The 26,562-nt window shown below is 41.0% G+C and overlaps 1 protein-coding gene across 5 annotated transcripts in view; it reads left to right on the plus strand.

Moving 5' to 3' along the window:
* ZDHHC14 (zDHHC palmitoyltransferase 14) overlaps positions 1 to 26,562 on the plus strand; it is a 70,132-nt gene that overhangs the window by 11,087 nt on the left and 32,483 nt on the right. For 3 of the 5 annotated variants that reach the window (XR_014006231.1, XM_081187443.1, XM_081187445.1), the window contains exons 2-3: positions 15,111 to 15,283; positions 21,862 to 22,020. Coding sequence is in view for 4 of the 5 variants with exons in the window: in XM_081187443.1 (XP_081043569.1) it covers positions 15,111 to 15,283; positions 21,862 to 22,020 (332 nt within the window). In the remaining variant the exon portion in view is untranslated. The remainder of the gene's footprint in view (positions 1 to 15,110; positions 15,284 to 21,861; positions 22,021 to 26,562) is intronic. The other 2 variants (XM_081187444.1, XM_081187446.1) reach the window with 1 other exon arrangement.

Consider the following 26,562-nt stretch of genomic DNA (forward strand, 5'->3'; position numbering starts at 1 on the left):
TGTGTACACCAAATGAGGAAAGTGGGAGGGAGGTAAAGAGTGGAGCTCCTGACATTAGCATGTGTGTTTGTGTTCCTCTGTCCATTGATGCTGTACCCAAAGTCTTGTTTCTTTAGTGTTTTAAGAATGTGCAAGAGGGAGGCTTTATTTTATATTCCTTTTAGTGAGATCGTTCAGATGGTATTCACATGCGTGCACCAAAAAGCATTTGAACCATAGCTTGAAGCTGGTTTTTAAAGCATAGTTTCAGCAAATGATGGTTTGCAGTTACATTTGAACTGAGAAACCGTGTTTGGGATACTGTTCTGTCCTTGCAGATCATGATTTGGGATCAGGATAGCCTCTGGGGATTCCGATTGTAGACAGAGGAAGAGGGAAACCACACAATCCATGATTTGCCTATATGATTTGCCTGTAAGTCTCTGGAACGCAAATCATGGTTTGGAATACTTAGTGTTGTACTGCACTTATGTTTTTTTTAGCATGTATGAAAGCAATTAATATTATTTGGGATATAAACATTCAACTCATGCAATTAGTTTCTGCTAAAATAAACAGTATAGCTACATCCAACTCATAGGGTTAACATGCGTTTTGGGGTAGAAGGAGGGATCAGTTCTAGGATATATATATCAATCTTTACATTTCCAAATGTGGAGTCCATCTCTGACCGTGTTATATTGAGGACAGAAGAGAAGGAAACACATGGTAGATTGCAGAGTGTACTTCTGCAAAACAGTAGCAAGGTCAGAACAATTCTGACCCAGAGTGCTCCAAACCAAAGCAGGTGTTTGTCACTCTTGACCTTGGGGGATATTCTCAGCAGTGGAGGCTAGCCTCATCCACTAGGCATCCTGAAGAGAGTGAGAAAATTGTGATCCAATGAGTTCTTCTCCCCCACCCAAAATCTCTTTAGTGGTCAAAGGAGGACTTCCCCTTTGCCATTTTAAGAGTTCCAAGGGAAGGAGGAACTGTGTTCCTGATATGCATATTCAGTAGTACAAGCCCTTGGAGTCCACTTTGATAATTAATGAGGGTAGCACCGCCAGCTCAAAGCAGGTGAGTGGGCAGAAGCTCATCTCAGGCCTCATGTTCAGCTTCAGAGGCACTTGGAAACAGCAAGCAGTCTTGCTGCTACTTAATGCTTCTGAGGCTCAATACTCATGCAGGAACAAGGCCTCCTTCTCCCAAGGAGCAACATGGATGAGTAACATAGGGAGTGACTTCAAAAATTGGCAGGCTGTCAAAGCTAGCCCAAGTTTGAAAACTGTTGACAATTGTTTTCTCTACCATAGATTCTATATGGTAGCAATCTAATGATACTCTTGAGGCCCATTCTCAGTAGTAAACCATCAGAACTGTTTACTTACACAAACAGCGTAAGCCAATAGTGGGGGTGCATCTGTTTGATGTGCTGGGTATCTAGGCATCTGTTGGCTTAGATAATTGTAAAATGTTGGTAATTTATATTTTAAAAAAATATTGTCTTTGGATTTTAATGGATTTCTGAAAAGATAATTCTCTTGAACTTATTCAGATGCTCCCTAATTGCTGCTTCCTTATTTATCTTATTGTAATGGTAGTTTCTAACATGTTTTTACTTTGTATGCAGCCCGGACAGTCAACTCTTTATTATTGTGTGGCTGATAAAACTGAAATAATAAATAAAGGCACAACCACTTTCTTTCTAATGCCACACATCAAGATTGCCAGTCTACTTTATATTGAATAAAGTTGCTAACAAAGTGATTGATTTTTCTTTGTAATTACTTTTTCTTCCTTAGCACTTTGTGGTACAACTGAACAAATATATATATATAATTCAAGCATTTCCCCCTATTTAATTTTCCTCTTCAGTGATACACCTTAAAGAAGGGCATCCACAATCGAGTGTTCTCCAGCTGTTGTCGGACTCCAGCTCTCATTGTTCCTGACTATTCACCACACTGACTAGGGCTCATAGGAGTTAGGAATCCAACAACATCTGGCAGACAGCAGATTGGGAAAGGCTGCCTTAAAGGAACTAAAACATTTGGTTACATTAGTGTTAGCTTAGTGCCAGCAAGTGCAGTGTCTTGACAATATGTCAATGTTTGTGGTTTAGATCAAAAGCAAACTTCTTTAAAAGCTGACTAATTATTTTGCAGAAAGAATGCACGTGAAGTTAATGTATCTTTGAAAATGGAACGTACACAAACCGCTTCTTGCATGATTTATGAGTGTCTGTGTAACTGATGCAGCATTTGAGACTACGTCTGTCCAGCACTGTTTTTTCCACGTGTTCAGTAATCCCAACATAAACCTTTTATGGATTCTGATACCCAGGTTTCCATGAATTGTGACTGAAAATTAAAGTATTGCCTAGACAAGTTCAGTCTGTATATAGTTTATAAACTAGTTTAAAGTGGAAACGAAATAGAAGTGTGTTAATGTGGTACGATGTACAATGTGATAATTTAGGGCAGGGTCCGCTAATGTGCAATTCTCCATATGTTAGTTACTTAACTTCAGCTCCCATCATCCCTGACCATTGGCAATGCTGGCTAGGGCTGATGGAAGTTGTAGTCCAACAACACCTGGAATGCCACAGGTTTCTCAACCCTGAGTTAGGGTATCAGCGATAACTGTATTTGTGAATTAGCTATAACCATTTCTCATCTTCAAGCATCGGGATATTTCATTACATTTCTAAAATATTGGAGTTGAGATAACAAGCTACATTGTTTGAGATCCCAGGCTATCATCTGAAAGTACATAAGGTCATCACCTTGCTGAAGCTAAGCAGGTCTGGAGTTGGTCAGTGCCTGGCTGAGTGATCTTCAGGGAACTACATGTAACTGCCTTGGGTTTATAATGGAAAGCAGATGGAATATGAATTAAATAAATAAAAACATATCCTGCAGTATAAACTGAAGATGTGTGTTTATTCTCAGGGAAATCAAATTCTAGCTGAAGCAAATTAACTTGGGTACCATCTCAACTTCAGAATTTTTACATCTAAAAAGCTTTGTGCCCATCAGATTTGTTATGGTGACTTGTAGGTTCTTGTACATTTGCTTGATTGACTACCCTGATTTTTATATGAAACATTTTTTCTGTTCTGGAGGTACTGAATAAATAGCTTTTGTGGCAGTCCAACATCACTTTTTCTAATTCTTTAGCTACTGTTAGCTTTAGAGCTGTATGCATAGACTGCAGTTTTGGTGACATAATGCTGCTTGCCTTTTCCAGGCAAAATAATAATATAATATGAGTAGCTGATTTCCATCCTTTTTGGCACACACCAACATGAGCTGAAAATTGCTTGAGGTTTTTAATGGCACTTTCTCTTTTGAACACTGCTAATTTTCCTTTTGCAACTGTACAGCAGTATTTCAGTGTCAAATGAATGTTGTCATTGACAAAATAACCAATGCAGTTGTTTCATCTGTAATCCTAAAATTTGGTTTTTGAATGAAACTTGCAGTGATCAAATTCTTACAGATGAAGTATAATATATTTCTCTTAGTATTCTTTTTGTAATTCTTCTGTATGTGAATTTTTAAGATAGCTTCTTGAAATAGAATGCAATTTACCGGTAACTTCTTCACTTCCTCCCACTTCTGCCTAAGATCTATTCCCAGATAGAGTCCTAAAGTAAGCATTGCTAGGGGAATTATATTCTTGCTTTGTTTTACCCTTGATTGTGAATAGACTTCAATGCTATCCTACTACAGTGGTTTACAAATATTAATTTGTTGTTTCATCATTGCCAAAATTAGGATTAAGCATAATTTAAAATTTGGCCAGAGACCATAGCCACAATGTGTGTAAACATCTGGCAAACATCTCATAGTTCTGAATAATGAGTTATTTTGGGCCCCAATCTTGTTTATCTAAACAAAAACATTTAAAACTTTTCTACACATGTTACCTATTTCCTGTTATACAAAATTGTTCATTTCTGGACTAAGCAGTGTACTGGGATTTCAAATACTTGATAATATCTAGAAGAATTAGTTGCATGTTTTCATCTTGTCCTTCTGGGATGACAAGTTCTGGCAGAAATGCAGTATTTTGCTAAAAGGACACTTGTGTTGTAATTTAGCAGGCATCTCCCATGGTTCCTGGACAGTATCTGCTCTTAGGTGTTCTGTTCAGCACTAGCATCACATTGTATGATAGCTTGCATGATTGAATTGTGTGCTTTTTCTCATAACTGTCTAGAGTATGACAATATAAATTGTGACAAGGAAATAGTTTCCCTTAGAGTGAAAGGCCATCTTACAAGGATGGTCTTATGGCATTTTTCAAATACTTGACTCAAATCTGTCTTGGGCTTTTAAAAGTTACTTTGAAGTTGTATTGGCAAATTAGTTCTTTTCTGTAAGTAAGCGTGTGTTAAATTACAGGAATATAAAGGATTAATGATATTTAAGAAATGGGAATACTGTATTGGCCTGAATATAAGCCTCACTTTCCCCCCCAAATTCCGACCATGAAAAGTTAAAGTGTGACTTATTTTCGTGACCTTATGGTATGCAGCCAGGAGCACGGGGCAAACAGCGCCAGGAGCATGGCAAAGTGGCACCCGCCCCTGCCCCCAAGGCTCCTCCCCCGTCCTCTCCCCCAAGGCTGGGAAGGGAGACAGCGAGGAAGGGGAAAGGCTGTTGGCAACGCAGTGTGCCCCCCCACAAAAGTATGCAGCCAGAAGCAGCGGGGAATGGAGCAGCTTATATTCGGGTATTTTTTCTTTTCTTTTCCTCTCTCCAATTTTAAAGTTATGGCTTGTATTCAGGTGCAGCTTATATTCAGGCCAGTACGGTCAATTTTACACCTTGTATATTTTGTAACACCTTAAAAGTTTAGCAGCTGTTGTCTATGGCAGTCTTTCAATTCAAGGGCCATACAAGGGGTGCCCAAACTTTTTTCAAAGGGGCCAGATTTGATGAAGTGAACATGTGTGAGGGCCAATCAAAGTTTTGAGCTTTTTTTAGGGTTGAAGTTGCTGAGCTTTTTTTTGGGGGGGGGGGGTTATCCGTTCCGTGAGTCTCTTCGTCTAGCGGTTTTTTCGTCTTGTGAAGCAACCCTATTAGCGGCTTAGCGCTATTAGCGGCTTAGCGGCTATTAAAGGCTTAGCGGCTTAGCGGCTAAAAGGCTATTAGCGGCTTAGTGGCTTAGAAAAAGGGGGGGAGCGAAAAAAATCGGAACACTCGCAAGACGTTTTCGTCTTGCGAAGCAAGCCCATAGGGAAATTCATCTTGCGAAGCAGCTCAAAAACGGAAAACCCTTTCGTCTAGCGGGTTTTGCGTCTTGCGAGGCATTCGTCTTGCGGGGCACCACTGTACTGTATACTGCCACGAGGGCCGGATTAAATCCCCCGGAACAGACTTTGGACATGCCTGGGCCATACCAAAACTAATATATGGGAGATGTGCAGGTGAGGAAGCCGAAGCATTTTTAACATCTAAGACAAAGGTGCTAAAGTGGACCATATATGGACCACCTAAAGGTTTTGGGTGGCCTACCAGGATCCCCCAACAATTCTGTGTGATCTTTGAAAAATATATAACTATTACTGGTAATCCCTACACACACACACACACACACACACACACACACACTTTCCCCAATTTTTTCACAGCTAATTACCGTAATTTCCTTTGTTGGGCTTCACCAAGTGCTCTCAGGTAATTTTTGCCATTTTAGAGTCAGTTGGGGTTCCTGTCCTCCCCAACGCCATAAAATTAATTATTTCCTCTTTCTGCTTCTAGGTGCACCATTAATAGTACAACTTGGTGGCAGCCTATTCACTTCATTTCTATTCACTGTTGTTTTTTCTCCAGCTAGGTTGCCATCAGCAGCTGATCATTAATAATCATCCGCAAGTGCTGCTGAAGGCATCAAAGCAGGAGAAACAATGCATCCAGCAGGGAATAGAAATGAAGGAGAAGCATTAAAGTTAGCACCTCCTGCTGATCACCTTAGTGAAAAAATGTACTTGAAGGAATTTGGGGTGAGGAAAGAAGGACTTTGAAGAACTTTGACTTAGAAAAAATAAAAACAAAGAAAAAGAATCAGTTAAAAAGAAAAGAAAATATAAATAGAACTAGTTTAGGGAGATTAGCAAAGGGGACAGACTGATTTTTGATGGGCAGTGAATAAATGGTAACATTCTTGTATGATTTTTAATGGATGCTAAAAAAACCACTTATGAGATGTGGTAAGTGAATGAACATTTATTATGTTATGCCAACATTTTAACATACATGTTATCACACAGGATTAGCAAGAACTTTCATTATCATAAAGATTCTTGAACTGTGCATATGTTATGGATGTACAGTGAAAATGTATAGATGGGGAATTGAGATCATGCCTGGTTGCCCTATGGTCTTTTTCAGCTGTTCTTCATTTTGTTTCAGCTTTGAAAGAATAAAATCATTTTATTTTACCACTTTGTTTCAATAATTTTAACCTTAACATTCAAACAATGAGTTTTATAAGATTTAGTTTGTTATGTGCATTTTTGACTAACTTTCTTTTTTTGGAATAATTTTTATTAAGTTTTCCATTTTAACAATCCAATCAAATCACATTAAATATTCCAAATCATACAAATACATTTCATAAAGTCCAAATATTTTGCCAAATTATAAATTTTTGTTGGGGCTTCCCATGCTTCAAGTTCAGTGGGGTCCAATCATCTTATGGTTCTACTGCCTTGAGTTTCCAATTGTTCCTTTCATGCTATGTTGCAAGCTTCACAGAGGCATCTGGGTGATCACTGCTGAAACCAGATTACTGGTCCAATTGGACCTTTATTGCGTTCCAACAAGGTATCCTCAGGTTCTTTTTGCATGATTACCGCCTTTTAAAACACATCTCGCCATTTTTTACATACGCATGGGCATTTCCAAAAAACCTGCTGATGAAGCATAGTTGTGAAGAGATTTAATTACTAAACAGGTTGTTCCTGGTTTGAATGTCAGCTCCGCCATGAACTCGCTAAGTGACCTCTGGAGCATGCTACTGTCTTTCACCCACAGTTCTCTCATCTGCAATATGAAAGATGATAAAATTGTCTAACCTAACAGGGGTTTTGTAAGGATTATGTCAGAGACATGGCTAGCAGAGAGGAATCTGCAGAGGGGGAGGAAGAGGCAGAGGAAAAATGGAATTTGATTCGTGCACACGAAAGTGAGATAAGCCCTTCTCACTCTGGATTGCTGCCTGTAAGTTTTCGCAGCAGCAGAGAGATGAAGGATAAGGGTGCAGGTGGTAGTAGGGGGTTGTATTAAACTCTAGAGGAGGAGGAATTGGCTGCACCTGAACCTCCAAGAAGTAGGAGGTGGAGCAAGCGATTAGAACCAAGGAAGACCAGCAGGAAGCGGGGGGGTGGGGGTGGGCTTGGCGTATATCTGGCCTTGGAAGGGGCTGGAAGCCAGTCGAGTCAACTGACTCCAACAGTGTGGAATGAGTTGTGGGAAGCTGGGATTGCTGTAAGCCTGTTGTTGATAAATAAACCTCAATTAGTTGAATTGCCAGTATGTCGTGTCTTGTGTGAGAGAAGTGCTAAACCTGACCGATTATGCCTAGACGATGCATGTGAATTGTTTTGAACACCTATACAGATATTAAGTAATCCTAGTGCAGGACCCATAAACCTCCCCCCCCCCTCCATGCAGACATGTATCACCTTATTCTGAATGGTTCATTCAGATTTTGTTTACATTTGTCCTTAATAGATTACGATGCATTTTACATCTAAGTTTTAAAAATGAAACTGGATTTATATCATGCTCAATTGTGGTTTATTGTGACAGGAATGAACCTAGTCAACCTTTAAGGCTTGTGTGTCCTTAAGAAGTGCAGACGTTTTGCTACTTTTTTATCAACCATAGCTTATTGTGTCATCCAAACCTAACAAAAGGAGTGAATCCATTACAGTTTGTATGAAACAAACCAATTTAAAACAGTAGATTATAAAGCTGCCTTTTTTCAGTATGTCAGTTAAAATTAACCACAGTTTAGAGTTCAGATATAATGCTTAAATGTGTTTAATTAAAATTGGAAGCAAAAACTTCAAGTTGTAGACATGCTCGGGTAGGGGAGGGGTGGGCAAATGAATGCAGAGGGCACCTAAACTCATTCCTAGCATGATAAACCATAGTTTATCGTTACGTCCAAACCTCCCCCTTGTTTCCTAGGTCTTAAACTTGAAAATGTTATTTGAGAACTGCTAAACATATAGCAAGCAGGAACTGAAGAAGGTTTAGAATGTGTGGGTTGTTACACAGAGAGAGTCTTGGATACCTGCCTCATACTTTTTATTTGAAGTGTGGTACATCTTGTGTCTTTAAACATGTGAGAAATAGTTCCATGCTGATCTGAAGTGTCCATGTTTTCAAGTTTTATTTTCTAGATATTGGATGCAATCTAACCAAAGTTGAACACTTTAAAGTTTAAAGTTCTGTTTCAATGTCATCATAATACACCGTTATTTTAAGATGACGCACCTTGCACTTCATTTATAATGTAAGTCACAGAATGTGGAAATCAACACAAAAACCATTAATTAATTCTCTTATTGTTTAGTACCCAGCAGTTTCTTCCATTTAGTCTTTTCAGCTATAAACAGAGCATGTATAAATTAGATTGGGACTGAATGTCCTCCTCTTCCTCCCAATACATACATACTTTTGGAGTGCTATTCATGTCTCACAAAAGTGCAGGGCTTTCTTGATGGCTTTGCGGGTTTTGCTCTTTTGTTTATGAAATCGATTTATTTCTGTTGAAGGAACTTTCTATTCTATCACAGGAGGCAGGTTCTTTGTACTTTCCCCCACTTTGTTGTACAGTAAAAAATGCCTTTGTTTGGTGGAAGAGCTGCAATCTGTTTGCCTCATGGTGTTCCCATTTGTTTCAGAACAGCTCAGTTGAAATGGTACTACACCATGATGTAGCATCATTGATGGGACATACTTTGTGGGGTGGTGGTGTCTACCATCAATTAAAAAATTGTTTGCTGGTGGTGGCTATGCTCAGGAAAGGGTTACTCTCTTAGGCACCTTGAGGCAAGTTTGAAGGTGAGGGGGCCGCTAGTGTGGGCACAATTCTGGCAGTGACTTCTTTAAAGCTTTAAAGCTGTTCTGAAAGACCACAAGTGGTTCTTGATGTGCTATATCTCCTCAATATAAATTTTATTTATTTGCCTTCTTTCTTTACATTTATATCCTGTCTTTCTTCTGTGCTGGAAACCATAGTGGCATACATGAAATTCTTAGGCAGTCACCCATCCAAATCCTGCCCAGATGTAGATCTGCTTAGCATTAGCAAAGTAATGGCCTTGTGTTTTCCGACCATACCATATCCTGATCTAAAGGTACATAACCTCTAGGCAATTGTTAATATGGTACACTTGTGCTCACAATAGGGAGAGGTGGGGCAGATTGATGCAGAAACATTCAATCTCATATTTTATGTAACAAAGATGGGTCAAATAAAAAAAAATTGCTTTATGCATGGCATAACTAATCAATATTATAATAATAGCAATCAAAAGAACCATTAAAGTTAGAAGATAATAAACAACAGTAGTAAACAACAGTTTTTTTCTTTCCAAATCATTTTCCAGAAAACAGAATGACTAGTTTAGAGATTTCATGCAAACTTGTATATTGTACACTAGTGGGGCACTTTTATACATATCAGTGTGCCCCGTGTCTTAATGTATCAAAGTGCCCCAATGGACATTTTCAAAAAACTAACAATTATTAATAAAACCACTGAACTTATTTTAATATCACGTGTAATCCATATTACTGAGTGGAATAACTTTCCTTTGGTATTTTTAAATCTTACCTAAATGACGTAAAACAGCATTGGAACACTTCTACATTTCACGTAATTTTTTAGTTGGCCATGCTAAAAACACACCTACTCTCATCAAACGCCAATGGCTAACTGGCGGGCGGCACGGTCGCAACTGTTGTATAGACACGTTTTAGTGATGTCGCGACACGAATAACGTTTCTTGATATTGATATATTGTTGGTGTATCAATGTGCCCCTTGCATCAATGTGCCCTGCCTTCCCCTAACATTCTCTGGTGCCAAAATAAAAAAATTCCTTCCAGTAGCACCTTAAAGACCAACTAAGTTAGTTCTTGGTATGAGCTTTCGTGTGCATGCACACTTCTTCAGATACACTGAAACAGAAGTTGCCAGATCCTTCTATATAGTGAGAAGGTGGGGAGGGGTATTACTCAGAAGGGTGGTGGGAATGGGCTCATCTCAGCTGTCTGCCAATCTCCCATTCCCACCACCCTTCTGAGTAATACCCCTCCCCACCTTCTCACTATATAGAAGGATCTGGCAACTTCTGTTTCAGTGTATCTGAAGAAGTGTGCATGCACACGAAAGCTCATACCAAGAACTAACTTAGTTGGTCTTTAAGGTGTTACTGGAAGGAATTTTTTTATTTTGACTATGGCAGACCAACACGGCTACCTACCATTCTCTGGTGCCCACAGGGTTCCTTCCCCCTGCTAAAATAAGATTTGAAAGAAATATTCTGTTGTAACCAACAGAATAGGCTGTTGTGTGTGCTTGGTTGTGGTTTGTGTGTGGTGCTCACAATAGTTTCTCTGGTTTGCAAATGTGTCCATCGGCCCAAAAAGGTTGGTGGCTATATAGATTATCCCTGTTTTGTATCACTCCTTAGGTGTGTTTAGTTCAGATGGCTTGACCATAATCTGTGCTCAGTATAGCAGTGTTTTTGGTTTTTTTAAACCCAGATGCAGCAGATTAAAATCTCTGGCAATTTCTGTTTCCTCCCATTCTCCTGTAAGCCTTCAAACACAAAGTATCTGAGTGTTAGAGATAAACCGGGGAAGGAAAAGCAGAAGAACATGTAGAAAAGCTTACTGTTAGCTTAGTTTACTGGTATGTTTGATATTTGTAGTTTTCCAGATTCAGATTAGAATCTTGGTCTTCTGCAATTTAGCACTGCAGGTGGCAACAGGATTTAGTCTGAACAAATGATCTTTTTTTATAAAGTATTTTGTAGCCAGTTTAAATGAGTATTTTGCAGTTAACATAGTGACAGTTGCAGATTGTTTCAGGAATAGACAGTACTGTCAGTTCACCAAGATCAAAGAGAATGTGTCTGTTCTGGCTGCAGTCCGAAGCTCAGTACAAACTAGTAAAAACTGTCCTTTTTTCTAGGTTTCCTTTTAATGAGTAACTTTAAATATGTGAGCTCCCTGTACCCCTGGCAATGTAAAGTCCTATAATTTCTGTTGGTTTTGACACTGACTTGATGCAAGTGTCAAGTGGGATCATGCCCACTCTTTCCTCCTGTTTCCCACCCAGATCCACCTCTCCTTTCCCTTTTCAGTATTAGCCATGGTGTAAAACCCCTGGTGAAGAACTTGTGTCCCTCCAGATGTTGCTGAACTATAAGTCCTCAACCAGCATGGCTAATGATGATAATGGGAGTTGTATTTCATCAACCTTCATCAGAGGTTAGCTAGCCCTAGTGTGGACTTAAATCAGCACCAAAGCTCTATTATTACAGTGATGCCTCACAAGACGAAATTAATCCGTTCCGCGAGCCTCTTCGTCTAGCGGTTTTTTCATCTTGCGAAGCAACCCTATTAGCGGATTAGCACTATTAGCGATTTAGCGGCTATTAAAGGCTTAGCGGCTATTAAAGGTTTAGCGGATTAGTGGCTAAAAGGCTATTAGCGGCTTAGCGGCTTAGAAAAAGGGGGGGAGCGGGGAAAAATCGGAACACTTGCAAGACGTTTTCGTCTTGCAAAGCAAGCCCATAGGGAAAATCATCTTGCGAAGCAGCTCAAAAACAGAAAACCCTTTCGTCTAGCGGGTTTTCCGTCTTGCGAGGCATTCGTCTTGCGGGGCACCACTGTATTATTATTATTATTATTATTATTATTATTATTATTATTATTATTATTATTATTATATTTATTTCTAAACCACCCTTCACCTGAAGATCACAAGGTGGCTTACCATATAAAAACATACATGAGCTCAGCACGCCCCAAGCTTCTAGGTGCGCGCAAGCAGTCCGCTGCCGCCCCAAGCCTCGCGCACCCAGCGGGACCTCCTGCCGGGTGCGGGAGGCTTGGGGCGGCAGCGGACTGCTTGCCGGCATGCAGAAGCTTGGGGCGTGCTGAGCTCAGCACGCCCCAAGCTTCTAGGTGCGCGCAAGCAGTCCGCTGCCGCCCCAAGCCTTGCGCACCCAGCGGGACCTCCTGCCGGGTGCGGGAGGCTTGGGGCGGCAGCGGACTGCTTGCCGGCACGCAGAAGCTTGGGGCGCGCTGACCTCAGCTTGCCCCAAGCTTCTGGATTAGCGCAGCGCACCTGGGGGGGAAATAATTTTTTTCCCCTTTATTTCCCCCCCTAAAATCTAGGTGCGTCTTATGGGCCGGTGCGTCTTATGGGGCGAAAAATACGGTATATGCACAAACTGTCTTGCCCTAGTGAGTCACTGAATTTTGCACTGAGAAAGCTAACAATTGTTTCCTTTACACTAGAGTTTGAAAGCAGGATTTGGTGCTGGTTTACTAATGATTAAAGAAACCGTGGCACAGAACTATGCTACTGTTGATACTGAAAAGGAAAAGGAGGGAGAATTTCTATGAGTCAGCAGGATGCTCCTTGTCTGCTAACTATGGTTATTGTCTGTGATCATACTTGGCCAATTCTGCAACAACTTCACTGATTGCTAGCTTGCTGAATGCAAGGGCCTGGTGCTTAATTACTTTTAAATCTGGTCACAGTCTGTGATCTACATACTTTAGAAAGTACTTCTCCCTCTGTTACGCCCCTTGGTAGTTGTGATTGCTACACTGGACTCTGTTTTCAAGCACGTTTGATATGGAATTATCAGCTGTCAGAAACAGGGTCTTCATTACTGTCACCTCATGGCTCTGGAATATCCTCCCAGATGATATATAGAGTCCTTTCTCTCTCATTTCTTTTGGGATAGTTCTTATTCCAGATGGTATTTGGTTGTTATGATCTATTATGCTTTTGTTATAATTGTTCTCTTCTAAGTTATCTGTTACGAATTTCCTGTTTTAGTGTGATTGTTGCATTTAAAATATGTGTGTTGATATTCTGAGTTGCCTTGAATTGAGGACAGTAGCCTATAAATACTTTAGTGTAATACAAATAATTAGGTGCTACTTGTAAACACACAGATTGTGAAGTGTAAACCATGCCTGTGAAGAGCTGCTTGGATTGATTGTATCCCGTGGTGAATTAGTTCATCATGAAAATACATTCCTGTAGTTCCTTGTGAGGGAATTTACACCATTCATCACAGTGAATCATTTGTTCAACTCTGTGCACACAAATTCAGCCTAGACTGGTATGCATTCATTGCAATAACCCTGAAATTCACCAAGTAAACGATATATACCCATGTGATCTTAATAATTTAAGCTTTTAAGAAGTTCTAGTTCTTAAATTAGGATACTCCAGAAATCAAATTAAAAGGTTTGTATTTATTTATTTAGAATACTTATGTCCCCTTTTATTGTCCCAGAAGAGACTCAAAAGTGGTTTGCAAAAGATTTTGTAGTATTAGGAACAGAAATAACATCAAGTCCATATGGCACCAGATTTATAAGGGCAGCATTTCCTGCCCTCATCTTTGGTCTTTCCCAGTGTTATCAGGCAGCAGCTCCCACTGAAGCAAGAAGTGTGGTTCAGCAGCTAGACTTCATTCAGCCCATGATAGAGGCAAGTCTCGTTTGTCAATTGCCAGGGTTATGCTGTATAACAGCATGGATACATTGCAGAGGTCATAACTTGCTTTTCTGCAGCTGTCTTTTTATGCAGTATAAAATGCTAGGCATATTGTTAAGTTTTTTAAAGCTAATATTTAAATTTCAAATAACTGTCAACAATAACATTTTTTTATTAAACATATTTATATATCTCTAACTCATATAAATATCAAGGTGGTATACAACAATATATAAAATAAAATAAAATATAAAACACCATAAAAGCTATACAAAACGATCATAAGAATCATAACACTGGCTAATCAAGAAGTTTAGAAAGCTGCATAGAGCTGTTGGCATAGAAAAGTATTTAAGAGACGCCTGAAAGTCAATGGCAAGGCTGCTCTTCTGTACATAGAAGAGTTATTTATTTTCCAAAGGGGGCTTGAGTCTTCAGAAGCTTATCTTGTAATAAATCCGTTAGTCTTTAAGTTTTTGGTTTTGCTGCAAGTGATTAAGATAGTTATAACTCAGGAAACATTTAATTTTTAAAATCAAAGAAGGCAGAGAGTCTAAATAAAACTGGGAACTATATTACATTTTAACCACACTGCTATACATACCCATTAAAAGAGATGCCATTTATACAAGGCTTTGCATCTCTTATCAATGCACTCTATCCTTTTTTTGTTTTTGTACATAACATCATTCTATTGCCTCACTTTAAACAAACAAATAAACAAAGTGGGTGTTGATTTTGCAGGAAATGTTACTAAAGTGTACAGAAGGGTTCTTTTACTGCTTCTGCTCCATTTGCTCCAAGGAGAAGTGAATGACTGACTCGGGAGATCCCATGTTACCACAATAATTTACTGATGCCTAGAAAATAAGGTGGGAAAATAGAATGTGAGTCTGGACCTGCACCGGAGCCCTCCTTGAGTACAAAAATGTTGGTGGTGGTGGAAAATATAATCTGAACGCACACTCAGAAATTTTGTGAAATAAAGAAGTTCTCAAATAAAATTTGAGATTTTTAGGTTTTGTGCATCGTGGGGAAATAACTTCTCTAAGCTGGTTATCTGGAATGGCTTTCCAGGAGTTCTCTCCCCCACACCTAATTCCCTTACAATATTGGAAATTACATCAGCAGCCTTATTACTACTAATAATAATTTGATTTTTTACCCTCCCTTCATCATAAGGTCCCAGGGCGGAGTATAGCAATTTAAAATTCAATCTTAAAAAGTTAAATTACATTTATAGGAATAGGGTGGGTCCTGAAAAATACCTCAGGTGTCAAAAACTAGGGTAAAAGGTGTATTATGTAGTATTAATAACCCTTAAACTTTCAATTTTTCTCTGTTTTACAGTTGTCGATATTTATCAGATCAGATTACACCTGCTATTCCTGCAGTAGGAGCTGTTCTGTTCTTTTTTGTTATGGGGACCTTGCTACGTACTAGCTTCAGTGATCCTGGAGTCCTGCCTCGTGCAACACCAGATGAAGCAGCAGATCTTGAAAGACAAATAGGTAACACTGAAGGTCTGTTGTTGTCCCATCATCTTCTTTGTAACTGTGTGTGTGTGTGTGTGTGTGTGTGTGTGTGTGTGTGCGCGCGCGCGCACGCACACACACACGTGCGTGCATGCTGAATGGCAACATCACATACTTGTTCTTTTTTCTAAAAGAATGAGTTTTGTAATTTTTCAGTTCTAGGACAGTGTTAACTGGAATGGTCTGTCTTGTAGATTTTCAAAAGAAGCATTTGTGTTTGCAGTGATATTGAAAAGGAGCAACAATGACTTCTACAGCACACTCTCAAAATTCAAAATGTGACTACTGGTCCAAAACGGTTACCAACCGCTGATGTGGAGTGTCTGGACAAGAATGGAGTGCTTATGTTAGGGGTGCCAACTTGAATAAAATATTGTGGGGCCCAGGTAAGCCCTGCCCCACATAATCAATCACATGACTCAGAGGACACAAACTGTTAAACTGTTTGACTGGAAATGTCCACCAACTTTAGGGGAGGGCAGCTCCCTCAAATATTTTATTGTGGGGCCAAAGCCTGCACGGCCCCTAGGAGTTGGCTCTTACGGGTTATGTGAATTCACTTTCAGGAGACACAGGCATATAGCAGTGTGGTTTTAATCTCTCCCTGCTGATGGGCAGGTGGGGACCCAGAGGACTGGAAGAAATCCAGTAGTGGGTCAAGGGTTCACCATCCCTGATCTACACAGTTGGGGGTCTTTGTACATCTGGATCCATTGCTGTCACTTGAGGCTCAGGTGGCCATGGTGGTGCAAAGTGCCTTCCGGCAGCTTCTGCCAGTAGTCCAGCTGTACCCTTATCTGGGCAGGGATAGCCTAACTTCTGTTGTCCATACTTTGGTAACCTCTAGGTTAGATTACTGCAACATGTTATATGTGGGGCTGCCTCTGAAAAAGGTTTGAAAACTAGCTACTGTATTGCAGATTTTGGCTGCCAAGTTGCTCACTGGGGCAAGATGGTTTGAGCATATAATGCCAATCCTGGCCCTACAGCACTGGCTGCCTATTAGTTTCTGGGCCCAACTCAAAGTGCTGGTCTTGACCTATAAAACTTTAAATAGTTCTGGACTGCATCTACCCCCATGTGAATCAACCTGGACCTTGTGATCAGCATCTGAGGCCTTTCTTTGTGTGCCTCCTCCACAAGAGGTCCAGAGAGTGGCAACACAAGGATGGGCCTTTTCTGTGGTGGCTCCCTGCTTCTGGAATGCTCTTCCCAAGGAGGCTCGTCTGAAACCTTCGTCACATACCATTAGGCACCAGGCAAAAACATTCTTCATCTCCTAGGCCTTTGGCTAAACAATCTATGGCCTTTTAAATTGGGGGGAGGTGTACTTGTTTGTTATTATTGTATGTATTTTTGAGTTTTTATATTGTAAACCACCCTGTGATCTTTGAATGAAGGGCAGTATAGATATTTAATAAATAACAATCTAAGTCATGAAAATGCTCTGTGTATTAGACAATGGTGGCTTTTGGTTTGTTTGCTGTCATTTTGGTGAGATACCTGAATGAGGGTGATCCGTGTTAGAAACTGATATATGTAAGGTAGGAGCTAAATGGCACCTTAAACCTAGGTTACGGGTGCAACAACGGAATGTCTTGGCACACTTTTTTAATAACAAGAATACAAAGCTGAAAATGAATGAACTGCAGTTAAAATATCATGTTCATTTTTTACATAGTCCAGTCCTTCCCCTGCCCTCCCCCTAATATTCTTAAGGGAGAAGTGGGGAGGTAGAAGGGTCCTCCTTTCCTTCCACTCTGCAGTTTTAATCTGAAATCTCAGGCGCAGTACTGCATCCAGAGCTCAGAAACTGCTTGCACTAATGAAATTCCCTGTCGCAAAATGCACCTAGAGCAATGGGAGTTTCAAACACTGAGGATAATGTTTTGTCATTGTTTCATTAAGTTGTTTGATACTTTTTCTTTTTTATTACTGTCCCCAACCCTCAAGCATTCCATGAGCAAATGTTTAAATCACCCATAAATTAGCATATGGAGTTCACCATCTCCGATCTAAACTGTTGAAAAGCTTTTTGTATTTGTGTAGTGATGGGCTAAATTCATTTTTTCTAACAGGAGGTAATGTCAGTTTTTACATTAGAGGTATTCCTCTGTTTTTTATTTATATATCTGCAGATTTATAAATTCCTTCACAACCAAAAGTTACTGAGGTGGTGTACAAACAGTACAATACAATAAATTAAAATAAGATAAAATACAAAAAATACAAAACCCAATAAACTAAAAGCAATATAACAATTCCTGCAATTGTACTGTTATCATTTTATTTTTAAAAGCCTTCTCGTACAAAAATATCCTCAGTAGCTGCCTAAACATCAAGACACAAAGGGGTTGGGTAATTTCGTTTGATAACTGGAACATAGACTTTAATCCAGCAAAAGTTCTAAATTGTTTTGCCAGGCTCCAATATGGGCCACTTCAGAAGTTTCAAAAAAGCAGCATTGGAGGAAAAGGAAGTAGTTAATTCTTCCATTCCCATTTCCTCCAAGACCTATGAGAAATGCACATTTTTGACATCACATTGGGCAACATGTATCTGCCCCTGTCATCAAGAAATGACTGAAGTGCAAGTCATTCCTACTTCCTCTCTATCCCTGCTTCATTGAAACACCGAGATAATCCCTTAGTGTTTGCTTCAACTAATTTCCTCCATCTTCCAGCATATTTGAGATCAAATCTGTAAGACTGGGTAAATATCCAATGCAGCACCATTGGGGGCTTTTTTGTAATTTTTTCCCTCCTGGAAGAATCTTGCAACATTAAAGCTTGCTTTCAGCATTTTAAATGTAGATGGTCCAAATAAAGTGTTCGTTTGCTTGCTTTGAATGAGCCAACTGCTGTTCCCTCTTTCCAGCTATAAATAATGAAACTGCATAATAAGCCTTTGGAAACAGCTGTTAATACAGTATAAATAAGTTAGAAGAGAATGTTTTATGCTGAAAGGTACTGTCTTGCATCTATTCCTGTAGTGGTGAATCCAGATGAAGTTACAGGTTAGGAAACCAGGGAGAAAATTGCACGTAGTTTTCTTTGCTAAGAGCACAGCCTTTTAGACTGATACCAGTATTTATGAACACTTGCAAATGAAGGGATTTAGCATTTGTTCACCGTACAAGTTTGAGGAAGGAGATAAGCAAATAAGTTCATCCTCTAAATAACATTTGCATATGTATTTGTATATATATTTATGTGAGGGCTGAATTAAGAATAGAGTTTGGAGGACTTGGTCAAGGACCTTTTTCATTAGGTTGGGGCATGGTTAATTAAGGTCATACTGAATCTTATTAACGTCAGGAACTATTCAGGGGCTTGTAATTCCTACCCTAATATTACAAGGCATAAGGTTTTATTGTGCCACTCTGCTTATTTATGTGTGTACTCTGGCAACCAAGACTGCTTTCAGTTGGTTATTAAATTTAAAAAGATCCAACACATTGTGATTATCTTAAAGCATAATGCAGAATAAATGTGTTAGGTGCTATCTTGCCATGGCAAATACGAGTATCTGGGAATTTGTAAAATTCTTTGAGCAGATGCACTGGAGTGGATGCTGTCTGATCATCTTGGATGTCATTACATTTATACTTCAGCTTTAATTTGATGTCTTCAGTTCATTTAAGGATTTCTAATTTAATGAGTTCTTCAGTTTGGGCACAAAGTACTTCTATTTGGGATAGTTAATTGCACTCATGGTATTGATGTGGACATATTAGTAGTTGGTTTAAGTGATCATTATGCAATTTGATTAAGTTTCTGTTCTTACCAAACAGAGTGGCAGAAGTATAAAGAGCCTTCAGATGTTAGCTAGTCACACAGAATGCAGTGTTTGTTTTTTAAAATCCTTATTAATTGGAGGATTGTCACAGATTTTTCCTGTTCTCAGGTACTGCAAAATAGGCCATATTAACTACCCTTACAAAGCATGCTGCTTTTGTGTACTAACACTGTGGTGTTCCTGCATAATAAATAAAGTCATTTTCCCATTTGTTCTCAATGTGCGTGCCACGTTTTTATAGAGTATTTTAGGTCAGGAAGGGATAATGTTCACACAAGTACATGCATTCAAAATTGCTGTGCCACAGATTCCCTGTGATGCCCTTGTTTTCTAAGGGAACCTGCTATTACACATTACAACATTGCTTTTGAGAATTCCCAAATGAGTTTCAGAGCTTAATCTGTCCTGTAAAGTTCAGAGTAAGTGATAACTAAAGAAATAAGAATTCTAGATGCCAGATAACCCAGTTTGTTCTGGTTTTCTTCCCATCCTCCTCCCTTGCAAAGGTATGGATACAAAAGCATCACATTCAACTAAATGAAACGGTGTTTGACCTTGGTTTATCAATTGTGAAAGCAGGGACCCCTTCTAGTGTGGACTAATGTCACAATAACCATACATTACGCAGAAGTAAAAAGGTAAAGGTACCCCTGCCCGTACGGACCAGTCATGACCGATTCTGGGGTTGCGTGCTCATCTCGCTTAAGAGGCCGGGAGCCAGCGCTGTCCGGAGACACTTCCGGGTCACGTGGCCAGCGTGACAAAGCTTCTCTGGCGAGCCAGCACCAGCGCAGCGCACAGAAACGCCGTTACCTTCCCGCTATAAAGCGGTACCTATTTATCTAATTCCACTTAGGGGTGCTTTCGAACTGCTAGGTGGGCAGGAGCTGGGACCGAACGACGGGAGCTCACCCCGCCGCGGGGATTCGAACCACCGACCATACGATCGGCAAGTCCTAGGCACTGAGGTTTTACCCACAGCGCCACCCGCAGAAGTAATCCCCACTAAATTCTATAGGGATGGCTACCAAGTAGGCCTGGAGCCTGAACTGATCAATCTTAAAGGTGTCACACAGAACTGTTAACAAGGGCCCCACTAAACTTTCAGCCCTATGGAAAAAGTTTATCCCCCCACCCCAACTTTTTCGCTTCTATGGCTTTCCCCCCCATACTGTGGAAGGATAATAAATGGACTAAGGTGTAGGAGACCAGGGTTAAAATCATGGTTCATCTATGAAGCCCCCTAGGAGACCTTGGACTATTCATTGTCAGCTTTTGTCTCAGGGCTATGAGCAGAAAATGTGAAAGAGAATCCCAAATGCCACCATAAGTTATTAGTAGTACAGAACAGAAATGTTTTAATTGGAGGATATATGTCCTCAAAGTATTTAGAGCAAAGTGCAAATTTGCCACCACCAACAAAAAGTTGCCTTGCCAGGAAAAAGGGCGCTTCAGAAGGTGCCAAGTGCTCTGCTGGAGTTAAATCAGGTCACTGAAGGCCTCTCAGGGCCACAGATGACAATAAAGATGCAGCAGAATTAACAGCATTAGGAAGAGCAACAAGGGTTCTAAGTATGACTTTGTGTAGCTACACTCATCTAACAGATCTTTATGTGAATGACGATCGGACTCACTTGTTTTAAGTCAACACACAAAAACTGGCCGTATGAAGGTAGCAACATGAATAAGCAAATTCTTTTGGGTTTGGTTGCTACCTTTCTATTCTGAAATAAGTATTACTGAATTCAATGGAGCTTACTTCCAGGTAATAAATTAACTCCATCTATATCACCTGTCTGAGTGTCTCCCAAAGTACAACAAAACAATTAAAACTATTAATTAAAATAAAAACACAATTAATATGTGATTTAAAACATTGTTAAAAGTGTTCTTCAGGTTAAAACTTTTTCAATACACTTTTAAGATAGAGATATTGCAAATAAATAAATATTATGGGTAAGACAAATATATGCATATAACAATATGCATGTAGTTTAGCACTTTATGCAAGGGTGAAACTAGGCTTTATTTCACCCAGGTCAGAGACCCAGTTTGGCATACACACTCCCCACATACATTTGTGTACACACACACACAGAGAGAGAGAGAGAGAGAGAGAGAGAGAGAGAGAGAGAGAGAGAGAGGCTGGGAGTCTCAGTGGTGCCCTCTGGAGGCTTTACCCGGGGCGAGAAACCCGGCTAGCCCCCCCCCCCCCCGCTACAGCACTGCTTATGGTTGGCACAGAGGTCTCTTACCGTGTTTGTCCTTAGAGAATGAAATCTACAATCGGAAAATAATACCTATGCAGGTTAACTTGGAAGTAGGGCCCATTGAGTTCAGTGGGGTCACCCCCCAGTAAGTTAGCATAGGACTATAGCCTCCTGAAAAGAATCACACAGTACTGTATGGATGCAGGAATGATCATAATGCATAAGATGTTTGGGCTAAACACCTTCAGGACTAATTTGCCTCCCAAGGAAATGTAGGAATTAACAGATTTTTCTGCATGTCATCTTGGTTGTTGACACTGCATTTGGGACAAGTAAAGCTTCTCATATAACATCATGTTTTCAATCAAAAGAAGACTTAATATGGTTCAGTTTGTTATATATTACCCTCCTTATTTATAAAAAGGATTTAAAGGACAATTTTAGTTAGCTATTTCCAATTCATATAGATTATATTAAAAATTACAGTAATGTACTTATTCCAAATATACTGGATGAAAACTCAATCTTTTGACTTCTTGTTTTTATTTCCATATTTAGAAATTGCAAATGGCTCCAGTTCAGGAGGGTATCGTCCACCTCCCAGAACAAAAGAAGTAGTCATCAATGGGCAGACAGTGAAGTTAAAATACTGTTTTACCTGCAAGATTTTTCGCCCACCTCGTGCCTCACATTGCAGCCTTTGTGATAACTGTGTAGGTGAGTAAAAACACACACAAAAATAATATACAGATCTTGCTAGCTATAATGAAAGATTAATATATACTGGTCAGTATATTTTGGTGTTTCTCATGATGAAAAGGAGATTCCAACTAAACAGCAGGAAGAACTTTCTGACAGTAAAAGCTGTTCAACAGTGGAACAGAATCCCTTGGGAGATTGCTGACTCTCCTTCACTGGAGGATTTTAAGCCGAGGTTGCATTTCAGGGGGTTGGACTAGATGACCCTCAGGATTCCTTCCAGTTCTATGATACTATAACTTTTTTGTGTATTTTCGGGCTTGATAGAGCCAAAAATAAAGTTTTCAACCTGCTAAACTTTTCTGTTTGTGCACTATATAGATTCCTTTTCAATTCAGTTTTCCTGTTTGAGCATTCCCTCTTGTTAAGAGTCACAGTGATTCATCTCTCAATTCTTTGTTCAATTTGAAATAAAACCATGGAGCTTTGGGTTGATTCAGAGCCACAGGCTACACCTGTCACATTTATAGTAGGAATCTTTTGTGAGTCAGAACACCTGGAAACCTGGGGCAAAACAAAGAAAGCTTAAATGTAACATCTATTTTAACAGGGCATACATTTTTGCAGTAAAAATAAAAGATAATGCACTGTCCTAGCTTTCTTACTCGTTTGCTGTGGAATATAATGGCTTAACTTTGGTGTTGAATACACTGCCCTAACTTTGGTGTTGAAGGCTAAATAAGAGGAGATAATGTTTAAAGTTATGTACTTCAAAATATAGTTTGTGAAGCAATATCTCTTCTGTATTATAGACTGAATCTGTGTGGTGCCTGTGGAAACATATTTCATCCATAGTTACCCCCCCCCCCCGGCCACTTTAATCTGTGCTTAAAAGTAGTCTTGTGTAAACAAACAGAGAGAGAGAGAGAGAGAGAGAGAGAGAGAGAGAGAGAGAGAGAGATATTCTGCTTGCAGAGTCTAGAATCCAGAATCTATTGGCAGAGCCTGGTAGCGCGGCGGCAGCAAGAGCTCCCGTTCACCATTTTGGAGCCCTTGGAGTCTTTTTTCTGGACTTTTGGCTCACTGACGTCCTCTTTGGGCTCAGGGAAGCTTCTCCTCGCAAGCCACAGGAATTTCAGCTCTCCCACCATTTCAGGTTAGAACTGATTGACCCTGGTGCCGCACATATATGTGGTTGTGTGCGAGTTGATCGCGCGTAAGTGGGAGGATGCCTGCATTGAAGATTCTCTGTAACTCAGACAATATAATACAGTATAGTATATACCTAATTCAGAATGGGGGTGGGTTACAGTTGAGGATTGAATGGGGAGCAAAGGTTACTGCTTGTCTGCTGCATATTATTGTCCTCAGGTGCTCTTTTTTAAATATACAGTGGGCCTGCCACTGACCCAAGGGTTCAGTTCCGTGGGTCCGTGCGCAGAGGCAAAATTGCACAAAGACAGGAACCTCCGGAACTGCCCCCTTCAGAGGGGCTGCTTACCAGGCTCTGATTGAGAGAGAGCCCTATCTCAGGTAAGCGAGGAAAACCCACTGGGCATACAGGTAGGGGGAAACAAACAGAGAAAAAGGATGACTTCTCTTTATTTATTTTTTATTGCCCCCACCTGTGTAAGACTGTGATAGTGTAAGTTAAGTTACATGGTATGTAATTGTGATTAGGCCCCTAAGGAAGTTAGATTGGCTTCAACCAGAGCCAGGGCCTTTTCAACTCTGGCTCCAGTCTGGTGGAACGCTCTGCCTCATGAGACCAGGGCCCTGCAGGATCTGATTTCTTTCCGCAGGGCCTGTAAGACAGAGTTGTTCCTCCTGGCCTTTGGCTTGGAGCCAATTTGATTCCCTCCCTCTCTTTCTTTTTTCTTTTCCTTCTCCTGCTGCGATGAGGCTACATTTTAATATTTTAATGTTGTATTTTAATTTTGTTTTTAAGTTGTAATCATTCAACTTGTTTTTATTATTGCTTGTAAGCCGCTCTGAGCCCGGCCTTGGCTGGGGAGGGTGGGGTATAAATAAAAAATATTATTATTATTTATTTTAATATTTTTTCTTAGTTTTATTGAACACTCTATAATTCAGCTTCCCAACTTTTGCAACATTTACACAATAGTTGTATACATAGTATAATACTAGAATAAGGAAAATAATTTGTACATAAATATATTTTCCTGAAATCTCTTGTTGCGCACAGTGTCTATAAACTGTCCAGCATTCTCAAAATGCATTTGTTTAACCATTATGTGAGGGTTTGATTAGCTGCTTGTGCGTGAAAACGTGCTCCCTCAGAGTTTGTGCGCCCCCACAAACCTCCGTGTGTGACGGAGCTCCTCAGACATGTCTGCTCTAGTCACTAGTAGCGTCCGACAGTGGCTGTCTGCGGAAGCGTTTCCAGCAAAGAAGTTCCTTAACGGAAACGCGTCTCCTGGACTCACGGCGTGACAGTTTCCTGCGAGGTATGGGTCTCCCTATGGGAGACTCCGATACCTCACCACTGTTCTCGCTGGAAGCCTCCCTGAGCCCTCCCTCCTGCTCGCATTCCCTCAGAGACCCACTCCTCCCCCTGCTGGTCCCTGCTTCAGCAGTTGAGTCTCTTTCATCCTGCCTGAGTCCCTCCACCACCTGATGCTCTGATGGCAGTTCCCTGACATCCACCTCCCCTCCAGGGCCCCCCTCACCCCCTCCCAATTCCTCCCCCCTGGGAGGTGAAGGGCTAAAACCCCGAAACGAATCTTCCTCATCTTCTGACGTCTCGAACAATTCTCTCCATCGATCGTCGTCCTGGCCAGCTGAATCCTCCTCCTCTTCAGAATCTGGGAACCCCTCCAACTCCTCTTCCTCGTCGGTGGTGGCAAAGTATTCCCTTCGGAACCTCGCTACAGGCTGAGGTTTACGTGGGAACCTCTGATGAAAAGTCTCTATTAAAACCTCGTCATTGACATCCTCTGCCCTAACCCAGGTGTTTTCCGACTCCGGTTCCCCTTCCCACATTACCAAATACTCTACTTGATCTCCCTTCCACCTGGAATCGAGGATCTCCGCTACATGGTAGCTGTGTTCCTTCTCCTCCATTGCTGGTCCCCTAGTGACCCTCCCCTCACTGTCTCCTCTATACGGTGACAGCAACGACCTGTGAAAAACTGGGTGCAGCTTCATGTGGTTCGGTAACCGGAGCCTGAAAGCCACTGGATTGACCTGCTGTATGATTTCAAACGGACCCAGCCTTTTGGGTCTTAATTTCTTACAACCTCCTTTGAATGGCAACCCTTGGGTTGACAGCCACACCTGGTCCCCCACCCTGATGCTTTCACCTTCCCTTCTGTTTTTGTCTGCTTGCCTCTTATATTCCTCCTTAGCCCTGTTTAAGTTGAGTTGGAGCTGGCGATGGATCGCTTCCATTTCTTCCACGAACTGTTCCGCAGCTGGAACGCTCCAGTTCTCCCCCTCCCCCCCTGGGAAGGCTCTGGGATGGCACCCGTGATTAGCCAAAAAGGGGCTCATCCCCGTGGACACGTTCTCTGCATTGTTGTAGGCAAATTCTGCCAACGCCAGCTTCTCCACCCAATCATTCTCTCTGTCATTAACATAACACCTCAAATATTGTTGGAGAACCCCATTTGCTCTTTCCGCCTGCCCGTTGGTTTCAGGATGACGGGCCGTCGAGAAATTAACCTCTACATGCAGTAAGCTCATGAGCTTCCTCCAGAACCTGGAAGTAAATTGTTTCCCTCGGTCTGAAACCACCCTCAAGGGGGCGCCATGCAACCTAAACACATTCTCTACAAACAATTTGGCGGTTTCTTCTGCTGTAACCGCATGTGAGCAGGCTATGAAGTGGGCCATTTTAGTTAACAGGTCTACTACAACCATGATGGCTGTTTTCCCTCTAGACCTTGGCAGATCAGTCATGAAATCTATTGCCACTGCTTCCCACGGTCTCTCAGGTGTGGGCAGTGGTTCTAATAAACCAGCCGGCGCCTGCCTCTCCCCCTTGGCTCTTTGGCATTGTTCACACCCTCTCACATACTCCCGCACATCTTCCCTGACCTTGGGCCACCAAAATTCCCTGGTAACCAGCCACATGGTTTTGTGTTGCCCAAAGTGCCCTGCTGTGGGGCTATCGTGCAGCTGCTTGAGTACTTTCTCCCTCAATTCCCCTTCAGGTATATATAACGCTCCCTTATAATACAATGCCCCATTTCTCTCCTCAAAACCACCGGGTTTGTCTTCCTCCCCTCTGAGATCCCTGAGTTTCCCCTGGGCGTATGCATCCTGCACCGTACCCTCTACCAATTCCCTTTGCCCCACCAAAGTCGCCCCACACACCCAGCGGTCCTCTGGAATGATATGGGTTTCTTCGGGTGCTCCCTCCCCCTCCAAATATTCAGGTTTGCGTGAGAGAGCGTCCGCCCTAACATTCTCTGGGCCTGGCACATAACAAATCTCAAAGTTAAATTTGGAGAACTCTTGGGCCCATCTCAACTGCCTTTGGTTGAGCACTCGCGCCGTTCTCCAGTACTCTAGATTTTTATGGTCCGTGCACACTTG

This window comes from Podarcis bocagei, assembly GCF_964188305.1.
Source record: "Podarcis bocagei genome assembly, chromosome: 3".
Lineage (NCBI taxonomy): Eukaryota > Metazoa > Chordata > Lepidosauria > Squamata > Lacertidae > Podarcis > Podarcis bocagei.